The sequence below is a fragment of the Danio rerio genome, chromosome 8 (assembly GCF_052040795.2).
Source record: "Danio rerio strain M-AB ecotype USA chromosome 8, GRCz13ab, whole genome shotgun sequence".
Taxonomy (NCBI): Eukaryota; Metazoa; Chordata; class Actinopteri; order Cypriniformes; family Danionidae; genus Danio; species Danio rerio.
In genome coordinates, this window is record NC_141028.1 from 32,246,229 (window position 1) to 32,271,214 (window position 24,986).

General features: G+C 37.3%; 1 protein-coding gene across 2 annotated transcripts in view; it reads left to right on the plus strand.

Moving 5' to 3' along the window:
* Positions 1-15,665, plus strand: part of ptch1 (patched 1) — a 105,220-nt gene extending 89,555 nt beyond the window's left edge. The window contains exons 21-24 of one of the 2 annotated variants that reach the window (XR_015496811.1): positions 9,825-9,853; positions 9,976-10,075; positions 10,628-10,918; positions 13,021-13,567. Coding sequence is in view for 1 of the 2 variants with exons in the window: in NM_001305542.1 (NP_001292471.1) it covers positions 9,976-10,075; positions 10,628-10,918; positions 13,021-13,566 (937 nt within the window). In the remaining variant the exon portion in view is untranslated. Of the gene's footprint in view, positions 1-9,824; positions 9,854-9,975; positions 10,076-10,627; positions 10,919-13,020; positions 13,568-15,649 lie in introns of those variants that run through there. The other variant, NM_001305542.1, reaches the window with a different exon arrangement.
* The last annotated feature ends 9,321 nt before the right edge of the window (positions 15,666-24,986 follow it).

The window sequence follows — 24,986 nt, forward strand, 5'->3', positions numbered from 1 at the left end:
CTGGCCCATAAAATGTACTCTAGATTAAATTAAGATCAGATGAAAGTTAAAAAACGAATGCATATTTTTCTTGCTTAATAGTCATTTCAGATTTCTTAAACACTAACTGTGTTTACATGTGCACCAATAATGTGATTCCTGAAATAATGTGAAATTCCTGTAATCAGAGAAAAGGTTTTAATAACACGAATGATATTTACATGACAAGTGTGAACCTCACTTCACTCCTGTTTCATTCTAATTATTCGCTAAAATGTGTGGTTGTTTTTGCAACCGTGCTTCACACACATTCAGAGTCTACTTGCATGGATGTACAGGAAGGTGTTAGGATGTACATTACAATGCTGTAACTAGTTGTGTCTTCACCACTTCTGAATACAAAATGGTGCCAAAACTATACAGCAAGTAGTGTTGATGGAGTTCAGTGATGCAGAAGGAGGGAAACTTCTGAATAGAGTCAGCAAGTTTATTCATGAAGTTGTCAACAACACGCACTATCCGTGTATGTCTGAAAACATGAACACTTTGGTCAAAACACTAATAACGTGATTAAGGTGTTTGGATGGCAGTTTATTGTGATTTTAAATGCGAATACACCACATAGTTTAATGCAATTATGGTTATGATTATGAGCTTAATAACATAGGTGTGACCAAAGTGTTATGTTTACATGAAGTCAAGTTTAATTGCCGTATTCCCCAAATCACATTATAATCGCATTATGAGGGTGCATGTAAATGTAGTTATTGTTAGTATGAAATAGCTGATATTTTTCATGCTCTGATGAGACAAGATGTGACTGTTCGATTGACTAGCAAATTTTCTGTTCACACTGAAAACTAAAATATTTATAATAAATCAAAATATAAATTAAATTATATTTTAGTGGCACTTATTATGATTTCCAAATGCTAGCCTTGTTCACCCAAAATGACAATTTTATCATTATTATTTATTCTAGGATTTATTTTTTTTATTTGCTTTATTTTGAGGGATGTAAATAATAACAATCACAACGTATTTCCTGTTTTACATTTTTAATGTCTATAGCTTCCGAGAATACAAAAAGAGCCACATGCTGATAAATAACGTAATGAGAGCTGTTTTAACATGAAGTTGAATTTATTAACATTGAATTACCTCTTGTTACAGTTATAAAATAGTTTGATGACAAGCAGGAAATGTTCATGTGCCAATGACATGACCACATTGAAATGGTCTATATGAAGCAGTTGTGCTTTTTTTTTTTTAAAGCATTTGAATCATTTGGATTCTTTTTAATAAGATAATGAACTTTCTGAAGCATCAACATTTTAGTAGAATAGAATTCCAGTGGGGAGACAAAACTTTCTCAGTTTTGATTATAAAAATCACTTGCATCTTAAAGATGAATGAGTCAGGGTTCCCACAGGTCCCACAGGTTGACATGCACTTGCAAAGTTTCTTATATCAACCTTCTAATAAACCTTGATTTAAATAGAACTTCACCACAACCATGGTTGACCAAAGTGCTTTTCACAATTAAAAGCAAATTATACAGCACAACTAACATGCAGACAATGCAAAACAATACAAGAAATATTTAAAAAAATACAACAAACATTAAAACGTGAAGAAATGTCAGTGCCATGCATTAAAAGCCAATTTAAACAAGTGGGTCTTGCATTTGGCTTTAAAAAGTGGCAGATCAGTTATTGTACGAAGCTCAGTAAGAAGGGTATTTCAAAGTTTAGGACCTGCCACTGCAAAAGAGTGATCACCCTACTGATTGCATCTTCAAGCAGAAGTTGGTCAACAGATCGCAAAGCTTTGCAGGGTTTGTTAATGTGCAAAATTTAGCATAAATAAGTAGGAGCAAGGCCATTGATGGCATCAAAACCATACATCAAAAGTTTAAAATCAATTCTAAACCTAACAGGGAGCCAGTGGAGGGAGTAGAGAATAGATGTAATGTGTTCACTTTTCCGACTGTTAGTTAACATGGGAGGAGCAGCATTTTGCACAAGCTGCAAACGATGAAGCCATGGCTGGTTAACTTCAACATATGCATTACAGTAGTCCAAACGTGGCTTTCTCAAGATCAGCCTTGCTTAGGAAGTCAAATGTCTGTTGTCAGTTAAATGTCTGTTGAAGGAGCAGTATCCACAGCTACTAATACTCAAATGGACCATTAAAATAAAGTGTTATCGATATATTTTCCTTATTGTCTGCTCAGTGCTCATTGTAGGTCGTGACAATTCAGCTTTTGAGTCAGTGAAAGTCAGGGAATTTGACATTTGTCTTAGAGTGGAAACCCTGATGAATCTAAGATGATGACAGAATTTTCATTTTGGGTGAACATACGCATCTAAATATCAGGTATGAACAGGAACTAATATTTAAATGGAGTGTGAATGAATAATAACATAAACAGAAAAAAAATAGAACCCAGCTTACAAAATGTGTCACTCATTAATGGTTTGTACAGGAACTTCGATTCAAACCTGAATCTTTTATCGCGTTTGTCACATCATGCCTGGTTAGGACATAAAATAAATGTTTTCCTAACTCTCCACTCAGCCCTAACCAACCTCCCTTCACTTTCTACATGAGCACGGATCTCTCTCGTCTTTCTTCACAAACCTTGAGGCTCTCCTGTGTTTTTTGTAATCTTTTTTTTTTTTTGCTAGACATTTACAAGCAGAGTGCAGAGAGGGCCTGGGGCTTATTTTGCAGCAAGTTGAGGAGTGGAAATGAGGAGTGACACACACTGCTACTTAGAGGATCTAAATCAGTAACTTTGCAGGGGCTTTATGTTTTATGCGCACAGATGAGTCCAAACAAGTATGGTGATTTATTCTTTCTTGGAGTGGTATCGAGAGTGAAATTCAAATCGCACTTCTTCTTATTTCCGAGTGAGTCATGGGTGTTTGAGTGATATGTTTCTAGAGGAGGGAAGGAAGGAACGAATGTCTGCAGTAGCTCATTCTTATTAGAGGACTGGAAAGCCACCACAGCCCTCCACCCTCAAATCACTCTGGATCTAAAGTAGCACGCCAGAAAAATAATGCACACACACAAGTTCAGAGCAATCACACACACAAGCTCTCTCTCCACAGACCACATTGGGCCCCAGTCCCTCTCATGGGCTCCCATTGAAACACAACTACTGTTTTTTCATCAAACAAAACCCCCTGGCCTCCGAAGATATGGAAAAAAACAAAAACGCTGGCTGTATTTTTATAGCCTTGCAGGAATAAATGTTTCCCTGACTTTGCTCCGTCAGGTCTGCTAATGTTTTGAGACCAAACAGATCGGACGGGTTGCGAGGCGAGGTTTCGTGGCTTTCGAGAACCGCTCTCGGTTCACGGACCCTTCACGCAACGTCTTTAGAGTTCGAAGTTGAAGAACATAAAACTCTTTTGTTGCTTTAGCTAGTCTGAAAAGCACATCGGCGTAAATCACTCGTCAATACCGGCGTTTAGTTTGGACCATGCGACTTTCAGAGCAGATTGAGCAAGACGATGTTCATTTGTCATCGGCTGTTGATTTGTAGCTATTGATCTGTTTGATCTAGAGCAGTTGTTCTTTTTTCATCAAGTACCACCTCAGAAAAAAAATTCTCTTCACGTACCACCATAATGACGGCATATTCATTCCTGTTCTAAGGCCCCATTTACTCTATTAGTTTTAGTTTTAAAACAGCATTTTAGAATAAAAACGATCCCCGTCCACACTGGTGTTTCACCTAGCGTTTCTGAAAAACTCTCCGTCCATACTACACTGCACATTACGTGACCACACACACACACTCTGGCATGTACTGCAGCGTTTGGACGTCTGAGCTCCAGGCAGTCATCTACACAGATGAGAGCTGTGCACGTCGGACTGTTCATTGAGGATCTACCGCTGGATCTAATCTCACTATATTTGCTAAATGTAATATTTAATTATTCTTGTTCTCTATATCTAACTACATGTTCCCCGACTTCGGTCTTTTGAATCAATTGTTCTCAGGTAACATGTTTTGGCTGAGAGCAAAGATAAGTTAATTAATCAATGTAACCACGTACACTGATTCTGCACCTTTGATTGATTACTTTATTTCCTATAATATATAAACTTATTGCATGTTTTACTTTAATAATGGGCATTATTGATTATTAAAACTGATATTCAGCAAAAAAAGGGGTATGTTTTGTATTTCCAATGCGAATGAAAGAAGGAAGTAATTTTATAGGCTCTATTTTCTTTATCGTAAATATGGATAACGTTACAGTGAAGATGACGCTCATATAAATATGGAGCTACACGCCGTCTCAACATTTTTGCCATCTGTTAAGTTAATATCAAAATGAAAATAGGCAGTTCCTTATATCATGTTTTCATTTAATTGTTTAAAAGTAAAAACATCGTAGCCAGGAGCGATGTGAATGAGGTTATAAAGTACACTGTTCCCTTTGAATATTTACCCAACATGTCCTCGGGAGTTTGTTTTTCCATATCAAACTTGTGAAGTCTGAACTTACAAGGAGAGGATGCAAGACTGAACTGTGTGTTGGCTGCTTAATATTGAGGAAAAATCCCCAATCAGAGAGGCGAATATCTGCAGCCCTGCCTCCGTTTCCAGATGGGTTTATTTTCCACATCTACACTGACACAGAGCAGCAGCTTTTTAAAATAAAAATGGCCTCAGTTTTCAGCACTCGAAAACTCCGGCGTTGTGTGGACGGATGTCGTAACCCTAGAAAAACCTATGGGTTTTAAAACTAAAACGTATTGGTGTAAATGGGGCTCAAGAATATTTAGTAGTTTGGATTCGTGGAGTTTGAGTTAACCGCACACAGAGACTAACTTTAATTAGGCTGTATTCTTGCTCTAAGCTTTAAACAAGGCAAAGTTGCTTAAGTCTATGTTCTTTTATTACATTCAGATAAATTTACCTAAATCTGAGGTAACAAATTAATCGAAAGCCACACTGCTTTACAAAACAAATAACTTTATATATCAAAAACACACATTATTTTAGACAACTACGAACACACATTTAACACATTTTGTGATAATTATTTTACCAATGATGCAGCATGGGGTAATTCCTGAGTTTGCAATTACTGAAATGCCAACACCACAGCACTGGTCTACAAACGCACTTCTCTAGCGTGCATCTGCTCCGCAAGTACCGAGCGCCTCTTTTTCTGGCTCTGATGATGTGATAAACTAAAGTAAACATTCTAAGCACACCAATGTGATCCTACACTACAGGGAACAGCCGGTGCTGATCACATCAGTGTAATCGTTCTCTCTAAACAGTTAAAAGTGTGTCATTATTATTTTTTCTTTCATTATTCAGTATTTTTCTGCATACCACTAGAAGGAAGCCCATTACCACAGTTTGAAAACCACTGATCTAGAGCAAGAGATGAACGCAAACCCAAAAGTGCAATCGAGTGAGACTCATTTGATGAAATACAGACAGAGTCTAAGGATTTTTCCTTTCCTATAATGCAAGCCTAAATAATGGTAGGCTGGCTTGTCTCTCCACTCTCTTCCCAAACAAGTGGCGTCTGCTTGGTTAAACACTGTGGTAGCTCTTCCCTTGAACCAGACCCACGAAACCTCCCAAAGGACATAAATAACATGAGCGTGCTTAGAAAGACACCCAGGTCTGTGGCTCTGCGGAGAGAAGCCCACCTCTTGCAGCCATTACAGGACATTTTTTTTCGAGTCTGAGGAGCTGCTTGTAAACCTTTGGAGGCCGAGCATGAGCAGCATCAGTTATAAATGTGTCTGTGAGTTTAGTCTGAGGCACAGCTGTGCTGCATACCAGCTAGCGGGCATTTGCTAATGTACCCACTCTCCCACATGTGCATTCACACATTCATTCCAGTTTAAAAAGGTTTTAAGTGTGTATTTTAGCCATATCTTGACATCTTTGATTTCACAGGAAATAAATTTTTCCATTAACAATAGGTGCACAATTTTAAAATAGGAGACATTTATATTAGTAGCAAAATTGTGGACTTTTTTGGGGGGGTTAATACATTTATGAATAGACTTTATATATTCTATATGTTAACTTTAGGGTGGCTCAGTGGTTAGCACCGTTGTCTCACAGCAAGATTTCTTGTTTGGGTCCCGGCTGGGTCCTGTGTGGATTTTACATGTTCTTATGTTCAAATGGGTTTCCTACTGGTGCTCCGGTTTGACCCTCAATCCAATGACATGCACTATAAGTGAATTGGGTAAACAAAATTGACCTTAGTGTAGGAGTGCAAGAGTGTATGGGTGTTTCCCAGTACTCAGTTGTGGCTGGAAGGGAATCCGCTACGTAAAACATATGCCGGAATATTTGGGGGTTCATTCTGACCCCCATGTGGCGACCCTTGATGAATATCCCTGGAAAAAGTGGCAAAGTAGCCAGAAGTCATTCATTTTAAATAGGAGCTGGTGTTGTTCAGAGAAACGCACCCCTGCCGCAAAATGCACCCCCTCATTGACTTTCAATAGCATTCTCAGTCTGAATCTTTTTTAAAAATGAGAGGCCATAATTTATTAAAATGATTATTATTTTGATGGATAAAGCAAGAACAAGAAATGAAATACATTTTAAAACGCACTAGACTTACTGTACAAATAAATGTAAAATAATCATATTGACAGTAGTGTAGCCTAAAATTAGGCTATTTTGTGGGTTTTAAACAGACATTTAGGCTACATGAAACATAGAAAAAGTGTCGTTGCTGTTTAGAACTAAACTTTGGTTCTGACAGTGTTGCCAGACGTGCGATAATTATTGTATTTGTATGATAATTTCGACCTCTGTACGATGCACAATCAATTAAAAAAATCCTATAATGTGCAATAATTTCAGCATTTTATGGCATTTAATATTTATTTCATTGTAATCTTAGAGCTTCTATACCAATGACTGTAAAAAATATGGACGACGCGACAGCCCTTTTTCCCATTGAACGCCTTGAGGGCAAAACGCCTGCTTGACGGGCACAAACTGTCGCAAAAGACTGCTGAAATTGGAGCCAGACATGCGCAGAAGGACTGTCTGATGGAGCCAGAGGAGGAGCCGCGAAAATGAGCAGAGTCGAGCTTCCAATCAAACGCTTTATGTAAAATCAACTACGCCCCCCGAACTTCTCAGCATGCGTTTGCTGTCATATCAACACAAATGGATGTAATAACGTTAACAAATATGAGGGTTTTATATATTCAATCGCGCCAGCTCCAGGCCGCAACACATAACTTACTCGCGGCGTCGCGGGCTGATTCCGGCTCGCATGCGGCAGCGCCTGCTCGCTCGGCCGCCGCATCTGGCTCGATTGACTCGGGCTGGAATTGGGTAGTGAGTCCAGGCATCCGGAGTAGGTCCAGCAGAGGTAACGTTAGTCAGTCTGAGCTCTAAGAGATAAGTCTCCGGCAGGCGAGAATCTAGCCGGAACTGTGTTTTGCTATCTAGGTGGCTAGGCGTGTATCAGCAAACTAATAAAGCCCGAAAAAAGCCCTGAACTTAGCGAATAAACAGTGTTCCACCAGGATCATGTATGTCAGAAACTATAGTTTACTGCTGAACTCATTTTGTCATGGTAAAATAACACAGAAATCGAATAATAACATTTCAGTCTACTTCAGTCTCCTGCCGAAGCTCAGACGCCACGCTTTGAGAAACTGTCAATCACAGCTGTCAATCACGATGACACGCCCAGCATTAAATTACTGCTAAAAACAAACTGTTTACAAAAATGAAGATCTGCACCTATTTCAGCACAATAACCAGTGCCTTAATCGACCAGAACTATCTTTCGGGACATTTTATTGCAAGTGTAATATTTTTTTTTATTTGGGCTCAAGTCTCCTTCATTAACACGGAGGAGGCGGGCTTTATGACTTGTACTGCAGCCAGCCCCCAGGGGGCGATCTAACGGCCGAAACCTTCACTCAAACGTAGGCTTGCGGCACACTTGTTCTATACTCATTGATCTAGCTGCATCTTTTGTCTGCTGTCTGTGAGGTGAACATGGAGATAGACACGCTTTCTATCTCATCTTACGTTATATTTTCTCAACCAATCAGCGTGGAGTATGACTCTCTCTCATAAGTTAACATTCCTGCCGTGGGCAGCCGTGCTTAAGTCAGTTATTTTCAGGTTGAGGTTGAATTTTAAAGCAATAAAATGTTAAAAAGTAGTGCTGAAAAGGAAGGTGAGAAGGATGGGAGTTTGTTCTTTATGTTCTTGTTTTCCCCCATCGAATGCGTCATGTGAACGGCTCATTACAGATTCTCTGAATAGGCTCGTGCACACCTCAGAGTATGTTAAAAATTCGGGAAGGTGCACTGCTTTCAAGCCAACCAGCACTATGTTGCAGTCCATGACGGCATCCAATTTGTACCCTAAAATGAATCCCTTAACATCTGGCAAGAAAACGCAGGACAGCGACCCAGAGGTTGAGTTTAAACCTTTCCACTAAGGTGCACCTAGTTTCTCTCCATTTGACTCTGTTTGTATGATAATTTTGCTCCCAATACGATAATTTTGATGTTCTGCTACTATACTTTGACAATTACAATCTGGCAACACTGGGTTCCAACCACAGTTGTTCCTAAGGGTTTGATTATTTCGGTCGCCGGATTTCCAATTATTTATGATGTTTTTTTACAGGGAAATACATTTCATAATGTTACTGGCGAGTTACTGATGTGAATTAATATTCTTTTTTTTCTTTAAAAAAGCAAGAATCTCATCTTAACTATAATGACAATACAAACCAGTATTCGCTGCTTCAAATTATTTCAGACATATGGACTCATTAAATAAGTAGAGCAAAGCCACACCACACACAACAACTTGATCTTCCATTTTTAAATACATTTGATCAACAACATTTTCACGCTAGAAAGCATGTTTTTATGTGGGAATGTAACTGATTTGCTGCATCGGCCTCTTTAAATACAAGATCCAGTGTAGAATTTTGACACTCTCGCTGGTGGAGCAGTAAAAGAGAGAGCCTTGTCACCTTCATTGTAAACGTACAGTCAGTAAGGGATTTATATTTTAATCCGAATGTTCAAAATTTTACATAAAATCTAATAATCTGAAATCAAATGGAAATTATTATATAAATTTATAATAATAGTATTAAGCAAAATTCGTTATTAGAGTACATAAAACTTAACATTTTGTTATAAAGAGGACATCAACCAAGGATTTTGTTATCCCCCTTGTTTTTGAGATACAAGATGGCAGCTGCAATTTGAGCCATGGCAATTAACACAGATGCATTGCTGGAGTAGCGAAGGAAGCAAAGCTGACCATAATGAAGAAGAGAGAAAGAGCGAGGGAGCGAAGGTGGACAGGAGGGAGGGATTTGTGGAGGAGATTGGGGGGTCTTACCTGATACTCTGGAGATTTAATTAGAGCAGGGGATTGTGAAAGGCAGGGAAATTTCACAGGGGCTTAGCATAGAAAGAGTGATCGAGAGAGTCGGAGAGAGGAAAGTGAATGTGCTTGAGGCCAGGCGAGAGGGGCCTGTAGTCTTTCCTCTCTTCCTCCTAGACTAAATTGTTTAAATTCTATACCGTTCACTTCATTTGTTTGCTTCTGCGTTTTTTTTTTTAAGAGCAAGAGAGGCCCCTGTCCCTTTGTGCTTTCCCTCTCTTCTCTCGCAAGCCTGTAGTCCACATTCCTCTCCGTTTTGCTTTTGCCTGTGTTTGCTTGTACTCCACTCACCCTAAAAGAAGAAAAAAAGTGGTCTTTTTCCTTCCCTATTTTCCATGCCTTTGAATTAACCAACTAATTATGTCCTCTGCTTTTCTGTACTGCTTTCTAAAAGACCTCTTTGGAGACTTTCTCTGGCACAAGGTAAATTTAGTTTCAAACCAAACCAGAGTGTGTTTTTGTGAGCGATTGATGTATCTTTTGCTCATTTCTAGCAGTGAAGTTCTCTTTTATTCTGACAGCTGTTTTTTGTTGTGTATTTGCAGGTATTTCTTCGCTGTTTTGGCCATCCTAACAGTGTTAGGGGTCCTGAATGGACTGGTGCTGCTCCCAGTCTTATTGTCCTACTTTGGCCCTTATCCTGAGGTAAGAGGATTGCTCCTGCTACTTTATCAGGCATAACACCTACATACCATACATAGAGATATGCAGAGTTAGCATATTTTTTTTTTTTTGAGCTTTTTTCTGAAATTAGTGTTTTATATGCTTTTGCCAGTTTTAGAGATTAAGGTTAACTCTGCGTCAACTCATTTAAAAGTGCTGTATGTCAGTTTTTGACTCTTCTAAAACTTAAAAAATACCATAATATGTTTGCAGATATTTAAGAAACATGCCAACTAAACAGCTTCAAAAATTTGTTTCAAACCGGAAGTACGAATTTGCTCTAATTAACGCAAAAACAACCAATTTTCACTTTTTAGTGAAATATATGTCCTAATAATGTTTTTAGCAGTGTGGGATACATATATGACAGCTCAAAAAATGTGTTTTGGTGTTTTGTAACCCTTTAACTACACTTTACACTGTTAATTATATTTCAGAGTTACTGCCTTTTTTCTCCTTAGACCACTTTCAGTCATTTTATAATGTCCTCTCTCAAAAAAGGAAATATTGATGTTTGTGTCGTAATCACTTCAGGTATCTCCAGCGGATGGGCAAAGCCGGCTGCCCACCCCGTCTCCAGAGCCTCCGCCACAGGTGGTCCGCTTCACCATGCGTCCAAGTCACACGACCCCTGGAGCTGGTTCAGACTCCTCAGACTCAGAATACGGCTCTAACACAACTGTGTCCGGAATAAGCCAGGAGCTTCAGCAGTACAACCTCCAGCCCAACAGGGGGCGATCAGCCAGACTGGAGGAGGTGCGGATCGCCACAGCAGGACGACAAGGCAGCCGTCAAGTTGAACTGCCAATGTTTCCTTCTTGCTCAGTGAGTTGAGCTTTTATCCACCTTTTTACACACATTCAAAACATGGGTTGCTCATTTTCAAAACATGATCTAATTTTCAATTTAATATACTGTCATTAACCACACAAGAAATATTTTCCTTCACCTTTAAAAGTATTATCTGCACAGGAAAATAACATATCAATTATCATCATTCACTTGTTCATGAAACGTCAATGCAATGAAAATTCATGATTCAAAATATTATAGCTAAACAACAAACCATTAAAGAAACACCAAAAGGATCCATTCCTCATTTATTCCTCTTGGTGTTAAGGATTTTAATTTATGAATCCAGAATGCTTCTCTTTGTAATAATCTTTAATCAAATTACCTCCTCTATGTGACTCATTCTAGTTCTATTCATACATTCTAGTTGTTTAACGTCATGTCCAAAATCTATAGCTGCGTCCCAAATCGCATACTTATGCACTATTCTACGCCATTTTGTAGTATAAATAGTGTAAGTAGTGCGTTCACACTAAAAACTCTAAAAATAATAAGAGCACTTCAATTACCCGGATGATGCACTCATTCAGCCGCTAAAATGAAGTGTGGAATGATGGACACTTCACGCACTCAACGACCGCAGGTTTGCTTACGTAGCGGAAGGGGCGGAGCTATCGGACGCACATGTTGAATAACTTTATTTATTTTGGATGGTGAAAGCAAAATTCTCCTACGAGAGTGATTATAGCGCCTCCCGATGGTGAATGCGGCAATACTCACGGCAGGTTTTATTTGATAGTTTGGTCATTTATTTCAATGATTTGGCAACCGTCAAACGTCATCAGGGAAACGGTTTGAATTTCCGCTTAGTAAAAAACATTAGTGTGCCATTTGGGACAACACTACATACATATACTTTCCTGTTGAGTGTGTAAGTGCATAAGTACATAGTGCATGAGTGCATAGTGTATAGTGTGCCATTTGGGACGCAGCTTATGTCTTGTTACTGCTGATGTTATATCTTGTCGTTGTATACTTGATTTATGTTCACTAATTTGCAAGTTCAATGATGACTTCCCTATATATATCTTTTGGCACAGACATTTTAACATGTAGATTATATTAGAGCAGGTAATACAGGTGTTTTAGTTTTAATATTTTTAACTGTTACTGGATTCGAAAAATCTTACGCTTTACTAAATTCTAACATGCAGCACAATTTCTGCACGGAAAACAAACTTGTATGAAAGTGGATTTCTAATTTCTTCTATATCTGAGTTAATCTTCATATCTGCTAAATGTTTCTTATTGTATTTTCTAAAATACAGTAATATCATGTCCATGTCCAATGTCCAATATTATTACGGAAAGTCTTGTTTAGTATTTTTGTCGTTATCAAAGGTCTAATAAGTTGTTGTTTTTTTACTTCGATAGATGAATTATGATACAGACACTGGTGTCTACAGCAGTGATAAGCATAAAGTAAATCAATATTTGTAAATAATTTGACGTTGTGAACGAATATTATATAATTTCAGTTGTTAGTGATGAACAATTCTTAAAAAATGTGTTTGTCATTGAATGATTAAACTGCTTCATTTAAAATGCTGATTCATCTAGTAATGAAGTGAAGTGTTTATAAATACACCAAAATGCCATACAATACAGCTTTGAATATATCTATAGCCAAAGCCCTTATGTGTTCATTGTGTTTAGTTCCTCCAGATAACTTTATGTTTGTATTGCCTAAAATACAGTATATTCTTCATGTTCATGTTCAATATTATCATGGAGAGTCTTGTTTATAGTGTCATTTATGGTCTAACAATTTGATGTTTATTATTCAATTGATGAATTGATTTTCCAGAGATGGGTTGCGGCTGGCAGGGCATCCGCTGTGTAAAAATGTGCTGGATAAGTTGGCGGTTCATTCCGCTGTAGCAACCCCAGATTAATAGAGGGACTAAGCCGAAAAGAAAATGAATGAATGAATGAAGGATGAATTATGAGGAGAATAATGACACCTCATTGCACAAATTGCTCAAAGTTGCTCCATTCATTTACACAAAGCATTATGGAGCATATTTCTTTGAATTTTACATGAATTAACATGAATTTTTCAATGTTTTCCATAGGATGACTCCAGACAGCAGCAAATACAGCAGCATTACAGGTCCAGTTCTCACGATGCTGCTCCTCAGCCGTCAAAGCGATATTGTAGCAGGGACCCTAAGAGGGACTTTGGGAGCGGTCACCCGCCTCCTCCTCACAGGCCTCGCATGGATGCTTTTGAAACCGCTACTGAGCCAGGAGGCCATTCAGGCCCCAACCACCGGGACCGCTCAGGGGCCCATCGCCCCCGGTCCCACAACCCCTACAACCCCCACCCCTCCCATCCGTCCACTGGCCCCAATTACTGTCAGCCCATCACAACGGTAACGGCCTCAGCTTCAGTGACAGTCGCCGTTCATTCAGGAGTGCCCAGTCAGAGCCCCGCGTACCCGTCCTACCCCTCCAATGACAGCTATCAGACTTCAGGAGACGTCCACAATGACCCACACTTCTCCGACCCTCACGTGCCCTTTGACGAGAGCCACGACAGCTCGAAAGTGGAGGGCATGGAGCTGCAGGATCTAGAATATGACACTGCCAATGTCTGCCACACAAGACCCTCCAGCTGAGGTCAGTTTGCTGACGTTAAACACAAGTACAATTCTCTACATCATTTGTCCACATCAGCAGATGAAAACAGTCTAGGAATAAATAACGATTTATGATGTACGCGAATGGTTAATCGTTAAAAGTTTGAAATCTTGATTCAAATATTTTAGTAGATCAAAACAAAGTAAATCAGCTTTTGGAAATAAGTTAATGCTACACATCAGGGGTCACCAATCTCGTTTCTGGAGGTCCGGTGCCCTGCAGGGTTTAGCTCCAACTTGCCTCAACACACCTGCCTGGATGTATTAAGTACTTTATTAGGTTGTTCAGGTGTGTTTAATTAGGGTTGGAGCTAATATCTGCAGGATACCGGACCTCCGGGAGCAGTGATCCCTGCTATAGATAAAGATTGTATGAATTAAATCAGTTGGTGGAGACGAACAACAGTAAAATATGTGATCGTCTGATTGAATGATTCAAGTGCTTCCTTTAAAATGCTGATTCATCCAGTAATGAAGGAAGTGAAGTGTTTATAAGTACATCAAAATACCATACAAAGTCTGCATTAAATTACTTTTATGTTAAAATAGTAAACAGTAAACAGTTTTTTACTGCATGTTTTATGCTTTTTAATTGCAACTTATGGTAAATGGTGGCAGTGCTTCCCATACGTTTGAAATATACTTGTGGTGATGGACGGATTGAAACTCATCATTTACCCACATCACATAAACAATTAACTATATGCGACAAACAAAACATAACTTTTTTTTAACAATTTTTAACAATTCATTCATTTTCTTTTCGGCTTAGTCCCTTTATTAATCTAGGGTCGCCACAGCGGAATGAACCGGCAACTTATCCAGCACATGTTTAACGCAGCGGATACCCTTCCGGCTGCAACCCATCACTGGGAACATTTTTACCAATAATTTTATTCATTGTGGCGGTTTCTTTTCAATGGCTCAAAGTAAATAAAAGAAATCCACTGTTTCTCTTTTATGCTGTTTAGGAGTCATGAACACCCACTGACAGGTCAAATCTGCTTCTCTCTCTCTTTAAAGTTTAAAGCAAACTTGAATGCCAAAGTATTTTAGATATGCATATAAAATAGCCTATGTAATATAATAACATCATCAAATTAATCAAATAATCAGCTAATGAGAAATAAATGACCGAAAAGTTAATAAAAACAGATAATAAAAACGTGTTGATTATTCAAATAAGGCACATGCGTTGATTAACCATTACTAATGGTGTACATATATTTTGCAGCCAGTCATTTCATCCTCTTCGAGAATAAAGTTTTCGCATTGACAGTTTTGCGCCTGAGAGCCTCCAAGTGCTGTCTACTGTAACTTCAGCAGCTCCGTGCACGTGAATAAAAGTGCCGATCTGATTAGTGGAGAAGGCTTTGAAGCATCAAGCATGAGGCGTTTTTTTTTTTTAAATGACGATTTTGCGACTGGCGTTTTGCGCGTTGGAGTGCACAATCACATTGATGCTCTTTATTTAGTCACGAGGCGTTAAACGTCGACGAAAAACGTGAGCAAATAATGTCTCAATGTGCACGGGCCTATAGAAATTAAAAGCAAAAGTTGAATCCCGGACATTTTAGGAGAAACCTGGGACAGATACATTTTTTTACGCCCCTAAAAGGCATGTCTGTTTGTGGGTGTTGACAGGTCTCACACACAAAAAAAAAATGAAACGATTTTACTAATTGATTGTGCAGTTAATCGATTTTGGATATTTGATTATATGAGGCAGATACAAAAGAAGTGTTAAAGGATGATAATGATAGTAATAAAGGTCACTAAATATACTTTTATATACCCATTACTATACCCGGACAGTCCGCCTGAGTAAAGTCTATGTGTGGAAAGCACTGGGTAGTGTATATACTGATTTGGGATCAATTTGTAATAATATATTCAATCACCCAGACTTATTCCATTACATTTAGATTCATAATTAAAACAGTTACTAACTTTTTTATTTAATTTAATTAAGTGGACTTCAGAATCAGCCTCTGTTATTATGAATTATAATCCATATTTAACTGCTTTTCAACTCTCTTCTCTCCCTGTTTTGTCTTCTCAGTGGTTGAATGTTGAAGCTCAAACAGCCAAAGATGGGACATCAGTCTGCCTGTGAGGCAGAAACATGGTGCTGCATGACGGGACACTTTGACCAGCGGCACCATCTCGGTGCTTGACTCTGTTACTGTATAACCCTGGTGTATTATTGTTAGATATTTCTATAAGTATTTATGTGTACACAAATGTAAATAACGAACGAGAGTAGCTATAATTTGACCGGGGTCAATATCAGACTTGTGTGTTTCAAGTGCCCACCCATCGTTTGTGTGTATCTGTGCCATAAGGAAACTTCACTCTTGACAAACATTTCAGCATACGGTCGTTGCTGCTTATGATATTCGTTGTGATGTTTGTATAATGCTATGCAATTATTTCCTCTAATTTTATAGAACTGTGCGAATGAGAGAGTGAAAATGTCGTATGTTTGAGTTTTTATATCACGTCAGGCCCTCTAGACCCCTCAGATGCAGATTAGTTACAAGAACAAACACTAAGTGACCTACCATAGTATGATAAATGTTTTCCATTGCACTTACGGTACACTTCTGTTCAAAACACCAGTACAAAACTGCACACTTTCAGAGGACACGTTCAGGGAAATGATATGCTAGATGATATCTCCAGTTAAGCATCAGATGTTTAAGCGTGCGTGCGCGGATGTTTGTGTTTTATGTATATTGAAGCGTTAGAGTTTATGCTTTTTTAATGTTCATGTGCTTATCACAAACCTGTGGTAGTTGAAAAAACAAAACAAATACTGTTTAACAATGAAACACGCTATGCGTGAGAATTTAGCTGTGCAGAAATGAAGAAGGAAACGAGTGTTTGTTGGGTGACTGTGTCTGTTGTTCTGTCCTTCGTACTGAAACTCTCTCTGCTCTCTTGTACCTTCATATTCCAGGTGTTTACTGTAAAATGGCCGTTTGTGGCCACCCTGAGTTTGCTCGTGACTCATTAATTGTTGACGTTATGGTTATTTCGGGTTTGCATTGTAGCGTCTTTTTATGTTTTGTTTTTTTTACAGTATGGCATTATTTTGTAGTCGGATGGTGGTTTAAGCTAATCATTACTGTTACAGTGATATCCGCTCTGAAACTTTTGGTCTCCTATTTGTAATAAGCTAAGCTAATGAGCATTCTCAAGGTGGCCGATCGCGACTATGGCCTTGACCTCCTCAATGACAAACCGCAACTACTGGCCCTAATTTAGGCAGAGTTGCTCTCTGCGCTGACCTCACCTCATAAAAACCCACAACAGAACACCGTTCCCCCTCGACTGCCAAATGGTGCATGCGAGTGCTTTAAGGGTCAGGGGTCGTCGTGTGTGTGTGTGTGTGTGTTTGCTGTGAGCCCCTCATCCACATCGACTTCCTGTCAAACACATGTTTGTTCTTGACAAAGACTTTGAGAGCTCTTCTGTGTCGTTTGTTTGTTGCGTTTGTTTGTTTGTTGTGTTTGTGTTCTCCTACATGTCACATTGGCAGAAATGGGAGAAAATCATGGCTGGCAACTATTGTAATGTGTTTGTTTATATATATATATATATATATATATATATATATATATATATATATATATATATATATATATATATATATATATATATATATGCTGTTTTTTAAACAATTGTTTTGCAGTATTTATATTTTTGTATAATAAGATGTTTTGTTGTTCAATAATGGTCATAATGCCAGTTTTTAACAATGCAGGGATTTTTACGTTTGTCGGAAAACACTATTATTACAGTTTCTTTGTTACAATAATGGATTTTGATCTGTATAAAGTGCTTACTAATGTTAAATAGGAAAAAAAAGAGTATATAACATTTACCTTACAGATTCATCATAGCTCTTAGAGGATTTAAAAGGAAAATAATCAATGATTTTTTTTTTTTACAGACTGCCATTATTTTTCTTGTTTTTGGTTTGGATGTCGTTTTTCAGTTACAAAGATAAATGTATGCCATATAATTTATTTATATGAAAATTTATTTTTGTAGTGTAAATAGTAGTATGTCAAGGTACATTGACAGAAGTATATTTTTAAAGAGTTTATATGTAATGCTACCATTTTTTTGTGAGAACATAACTGAGAAGACATTAAGATGCACACTTTCATTGCTAACTTGTTCTCGGACAACTAAAGTTCCCCTGTTACAGTGTTATATAGACGAGAGTGAGTCCAATCTGAAGACTTGTTTTTGGGTTTTGTGAAAAGCTAGCCATGAAAGTAGAACAAATGTACTAGCTCTCTAAATAATAATGTTCAAACACTGATAGAATTCTAACAAATAAAAATATTATAACTTATTTGTCTCTTTGCTATACCTTTAATAAATGATTCTTCAAACTGTAGCATTAGCCGTGACTGTTTCTTTAGCGTAATCTTGGCAAATCAACTGCTGCATGAAATGTTTCATCACCTCACACTCAGTTATTATGATTTTCCATACTTTCAATCATTAAGCTCTGACTTTATTTCACAAAACCTTTATATATATATATATATATATATATATATATATATATATATATATATATATATATATATATATATATATATATATATAATTGAAAGGTATGAACTAATAACTGTGAGGGAGAAAAGCAAGATTTTAAGTCTGACAGTTTTCCCGCGCCTCTGAAGTATATAATTGTATATTGCGCTTGTAAGTTAATATGTTTTTGCACAATTTTATTTAGAATTGTAAGATTATAATTTATTAATTAATATTATTTTTGGAATATCACATTTCTGATCCAATTTTTTTAAAAATGTTACTTCATTTCTTGCAATTGCAAGTTTATATTTTTATTTTTAATTCTGAGTATATCTTGCATTTCTAATATTGTCCCAGGCTTACAAGGGGGAAAAGTCAGATTTTTACCTCCAAATTGTGACTATTTACTGCAAAAGTTTTTTTTTCTTTTCTTTATTTGCACAAAAATACAAAAGTATAAAAAACAAACAAAAATAAATGAATAAAATATATAAGCCATAATGTGCAGGAAGAAGCAAAAAGCCCAAAAGGCTTATTTATGCCTCTACCTAAATAATAATAATAAAAAATAGCAAAACAATCACATTCAAAAAATGCTAAATTACAATTTAAGTGAGTAATAATACACACAAATAAAAATAGAAACACACACAACCATAAAATAAAATTAAATCCTGCAATAAAACAGAATTCTTACAACATTAAAGTGATTCCTTATGCATCTCTTAATACCTGTTAAAGAGAAACCATTTTTTATTATATGAGATAAACCATTCCATAGTTTAAAAAGCCCCTATTATGCATTAAAAAGGGTCATATTTTTATGTCTCTAACAACAGCCTGATATGCATGCAAGGTCAAAAACACTTTCATTGTCTTATAATATGCATTTATTTTTACCTAATTATCCCAATGACTCCCAAATGGTTCAGCAATTCATTTGTTTCCAAACCCCTCCTTAGCGCGATGCTAATCTGCGCTAAGTGGTCTAATGAGCCAGTCTATTGTGATTGGTCAAATGCGTTCAGCGTAAGAAAGAAAGACATGCCCACCACGGCTTATCAACATTGTGGATGTAGTCAGAGTGCAGAGTGTATGTGTGAGCCCAGTGCAGGAGTGCATTAAAGCAATGCAGTTAAATGCCAAGATATTACTCTTAACCATGACACTCGTTCAGTATTAATCCACACAGTGGCAAAAGCTGAACTATTTTAAAACTTGTAGGAACAGCTGACGGTGGCCATAGCAATGACAAATGGCAGTGGATCGCGAGCTCACAAACGCATTTAAATCCGTAAACAAAGCAGCACGTGTCGCATTTTTCATATGGTTTAAGACGCGATATGAGAATATAAAGAGTTAACCAGACACAGTACAAACAGTAACAAGTAACAACACAATTAAATGCATAAATTGCAAGCTAGATAAAACAAGGAAGCAATCATTTTAATCACACTTATTTACACTCGTGAAATGGAGGAAGAAACTGATCCATGAACTGTGTAAAGTTCCTGTCAAGCTCTGACAAAGTCCCATACGTCAATAGTCTTTTCTAATCCTTCCTTTAACAAATGGTGAATAAATCCCCATTGTAAGCATGTAGATTGCTGAATCACTCGTCAGAAAAATGACTAGAACACAGCACAAGGCTGGGCCTTTAATGCTGAGGTATTTTTTCAAAAATAAACTTCAACCACTGACTCATCTTTGGGTATAGATAATAACATTAACTTTCCCTCACACTTTCCTGGGTCTGTGCGTGCAACAAATGGGCGGGGCTTGAATTCCGTTGTTACGTCCCAACCAGTCTAGGGTTGATGGGAACAATAACAAGAGTGAAAATAAATAAATAAATTAAACTTAAATACTCAATTTAGGGTTTTCCCCTTTCTCCTGTCCCAACTCACAATGAACGTTTATCAAGAAGTAACAAGGTTTATTATTTTCTTAGACAACAAAGATGTAAGAAGCATCTCTTCAGAAGGGAATCCAGGCCAAAATAATTGACGTCACACCGACACGGCTAAAGAACGGCTAAAAAGGACTCTTTTTAGAGATGAATCAATAGTTTTAAACATGGCACACTTTCAGATTTAAGCCTTAGCTGGATATTTCACTTGACTTGGTCATTTTCAAAAAAAAAACATAATAGGGGCTCTTTAATACCCCTAAATTTAATCTAGTATTGCACTCTACTTGTATGAACTGTGGCAAAATGAAAACTGATGAGTAAAATGACAATAAAGCTTTGAATTTACTTTAAAATACCTTCTGAAATGATCTGGTATGTTACCTTCATTTGAGAAAATCTTATACATAAAGACATATATTTAAAAAATGTTAATATCATAGATGGAAAGAAGATGGAGTAAATGAATTTGATCGAGTCGCAATCTTTACAAAATGCTTCTGAAGAAAAAAAATATTTTGAAGAGTATAGGGAAAGTACTTGCCCAAACTATATTACAATATGGAAGATACAGCTGGTCAGAATTATTAGCACACTTTGAATTTATTTTTTTATTTAAATATTTCCCAAATTATGTTTAACATAGCAAGGAATTTTCACAGTATATCTGATAATATTTTTTCCTCTGGATAAAGTCTTATTTGTTTTATTTCAGCTAGAATAAAAGCAGTTTTTAATTTTTTAAACATCATTTTAAGGTCAAAATTATTAGCCCCTTTAAGCTATATTTTTCCCCTGATTAGTCTACGGAACAAACCATCGTTATACAATAACTTGCCTAATTACCCTAACCTGCCTAGTTAACCAGTAACCTAGTTAAGCCTTTAAATGTCACTTTATGCTAAATACTAGCATTTTGAAAAATATCTAGTAAAATATTATTTACTGTCATGATGGCAAAGATAAAATAAGTCAGTTATTAGAGATGAGTTATTAAAACTATTATGTTTAGAAATGTGTTGAAAAAATTCCTCCAGAACAAAAATTTGGGGGGGAAATGGTGGCTAATAATTCAGGGGGGCTAATAATTCTGACTTCAACTGTATAAATAAACTGTTATACAGTGTAAGAACATATTCTGTAGTAACAACATGACCCTCCTTAATTTAATAGGCTTTATTGCAATTAAATTTATTTTAACTTCACAGTACTGAGTTTAATCTATCAATTCTCAATTTTAAAAAGACAAAGTCACAATTCCAAGAAAAGTCAGAAGTCATACATATAGATTCTGAATTCAGAGGACATATAATTGTAAGATAAAATCTCAGAATTACCTCCATTAAATTCTGTGACAGAAACAAGCCAAATAAATAAAAGTCCCTGACCTAACCGCTATCCATGTCAAATGGCTTTATATAAAAAGCCTAATCAATTTGCTTGAAGTTTACAACAGCATTATCTCGCAGTGGATTTGGACTTGCTGACATCTGGCTAGAAATTCAGCCTCCTTCCCCCCCGTCCAGGCAGCCATGCTCTCTCCTCCGCGCTCGGCTCTCTTCTATGATTCTGATTGACAGTTTTATAGACTGCAAGGAAATTGGTTGTAGTTACAATACAGCTGGTGTGCTCTAAGTAATGAAAAGGGGCATATGGCCTTAAAAACAGAGTGATGGAAACTGATTCAGGCTGCCCCTTCTAACTCCTCTGCATGGGTGGCAGCCATTTATTATTCATATGCTAGAGTCGCCGAGCTTGTTTCAATCCACGGTAACCCTTGATAAACTGCACAACTCTCTCTCTGAATACATCAACTTTGTAATTGCTCTTAAAGCCAACCAAAAGAGAAACCTACCTTTTTCCACAAATGACTGCTGGATTCAATATGATGGGCTGCAGTTCCTGTTTGTTGAACCTTTATTCAAACAAAATGAAATACACACACAACCAACTCAGGCTCATTCTGAAATATGTTCCAGGAGCTACGTTCCTTTTTGCAATTATTGTTTTCATGAATCCATTCGAGGCCGCTGTGTATCTCAAATTTCTCTCGCGAGTGCCATTCACGCTTGCTGTTCTTACGCAAATCCAGCAGAGGCCGCTGTTGACTAACTCACTGACTGACTGACCAACCGACAGATACCCCTACCCTCCACCACCCCTTAAATCTAACCAATATTATTTTAAAAAGCACCTTCTGACCCGCCCACCTCCTTCCCTAAACCCAACCAAGTGTTTTCAAAAACCCTCCGCCTTCCCTAAACCTAACCAATATTATTTTAAAAAGCACCTACTGACCCGCCCACACCCTTTCCTAAACCCAACCAAGTGTTTTTAAAAGCAATCCAAAAAACTTAAATTTTTTTGCCTTCTGTTTTTGTCTTACCTTTCTGGAAGCGTTCTTCACAACCCAGGCTCATTCTGAAAACGTAGTCCACATTTCTGGAGACCGCGAAATACGTCCCGACATGTACTCATTTTTGCAGTTGTTGTTTTCGCGAATCCATGAGAGGCCGCTGTGTGCGCTTTTTCGTAACTCAAAAGTCTCTCCAAGTGCCATTCGTGCACGCGCTTTTCTCACGTAAACCCACCAGAGGCCGCTGTTGACCGACCGACCATCTGTCTGACTGACTGAAAGGTTAACTGGGCGACTTACCCACCCTTCTTCTTCCCTAAACCCAACCAATTTTAACGATTGACCTGATTCGCTTAAATAATTAAATGCAGTCATACATACCTCTGGCTACATAATCCGCATTTCCAGAAACGTCCACGGAACTGTTTTCAGAATGAGCCTGTGTTGGTTCTTCACCAGACTCGAACCCCATCGCCACAGTCAACTCTACTCTGCATCTTAAGTCCTCCGACATATGTGGGGCTACCGTACAAACTGGTAGCAGCGGGAAAGCTGTCCACATGCAGGTAATCGGTCAGCTGGTAAGCAAGAAAAGGAACGCCGTCATACCGCCCCGTAGCATTTGTTAGAAAGAACAAATGTCAAATGTCAGAAATGAACAAATGCCATACATAGCTCTGGCTACATAATTTGCGATCTCCAGAAACTTATATAGGGTTATGTTTTCAGAATGTTGCACAAAACAAACATCGAATAACAAAGCTGAGCCACTAATACTCCATATACTTAATTAAACTTACTGAGAGATGCAATTGTTCTTTAATTTTTGTTTGTCATGACTCATGAAAACAGACACTTGTTCAACTTTTTCTGTAATGTTTTCAGTAGTTTGTGTAATAGTCTACAAACTGTATGCTTCAATAAATCAAGATTATCTTTAATTCTATTACATCCTAATTTATTAATCCAACTTATTCAAGTTTTCATAATTTTAACTGATATTTAGAGAATTCTGACCAACAGTAACCTGATTAGCGCAAATTGTGAAAACAGCCATTTGCTTTCTGTACGTGATCGCAAGTTTTTTATGTGAAGTTAATGTATTTTAAATTAAACAAAGTAACTTAAGATACCTGTCACATTACATTAATACTGCTATAACTTCAGATATCTACAGATATCCCAGGTGTTTCATGTATGATCACTTTCATAAGACCACGTAATTCCACGATCACTGAATCCGACGCAAAATCAACATAACTTTACAAATTTTTGCAATCCTGCAAAATTCTTAATTCAAACGCAAAATAATCGGAAATAATGTAAATAATATCACAAAACCTCAAATTCCAAACTATAGAATCAATTTATATTCATTTCAGTTTGCAATTTATTGTTTTACATTACTTGTGTTGCCTGTGCTGTACATGTGACATGTTGGAGTGTCTCTCTAAAGATGGCGTGTTACCTGCGCCCTCACAATCATTACATTACATGGAATGGCAGGTGGGGGAGTTTTCAGCTTGTGCAGTAGGCAGATGTAAATGAAAGGCGCCAAGCGATGTACATGTGAAGTTAAAACAAAGATGCGATTAGACAGGCTGTGGTGCGTTTGTGAATTGAAGGACATTATTTGTGCTTTACATGTACAGTATGGCTAGTATTATGATGTGCATCAAATTAATAAATATTTCATTTACCTCTTTCCCTGCAATTAACGACAGAAAACACTTCCCTGCCACTGACGAGTTTTACGGCAATCCATCTTAAGGAGTATTACGTTTCTAGGAATTACCGCCACAAAAAAATTGCGCAAAAAACACAAAAACTAGGGGGTCTGTTTTATATTGTTTACACTAACATCAGATACCTGTCCTGATCCCAGGTGTTTTGTGTATGATCACTTTTATATTGTTTAACATCAGATACTTGTCCTGATCCCAGGTGTTTTATTTATGATATGAGGGGTAGAAGGGTGGTCAAGTCAAGCATTAATTATTTTGCTTCATGATTTAAGAATCACAAAAATATCTGTGGTCAAAGCACTTTTAAGTTCACTGTTTCGTACATTCATACAATATAGGAAACAATCTGTAAAAAAATAGGCAGAAAGGCTTGACTCGAGTTTGGGGCATTATTCATGGACTGCTGAAAGTCATTTATTTCTAATAAGCCTTTTATTGCCTTTTAATATTTGATGGATTAATTTTCAACTATGCAGAGAATGTCACATCATTGCACCTGTTTTTTTTTTTAACACATTGCTAATAGCTTATAGCAGAACTCACTCCCATAATTCATGCATGCAACATCATTGTGCTGGGGGTAAAGGGGATTTGACTCCATTTGCCAGCTAATCAAGACTTGTCCATAAATATTTATTGCAATGATTAAAAAAAAGATTAAAAAAAAGGACTGAGCCTAAAAGAAAGGGAAAATGTGACCCTGAATAGGCTATCTGAATAGACAGTCAAAAATTTAGATTTATTGTCTCTGTGTAAATTACAAAACATGGAATTTAGATTTAGAACTAGCCTGATGTGACTAAAGGTTTTCAGTGTTTTTTCTTACATG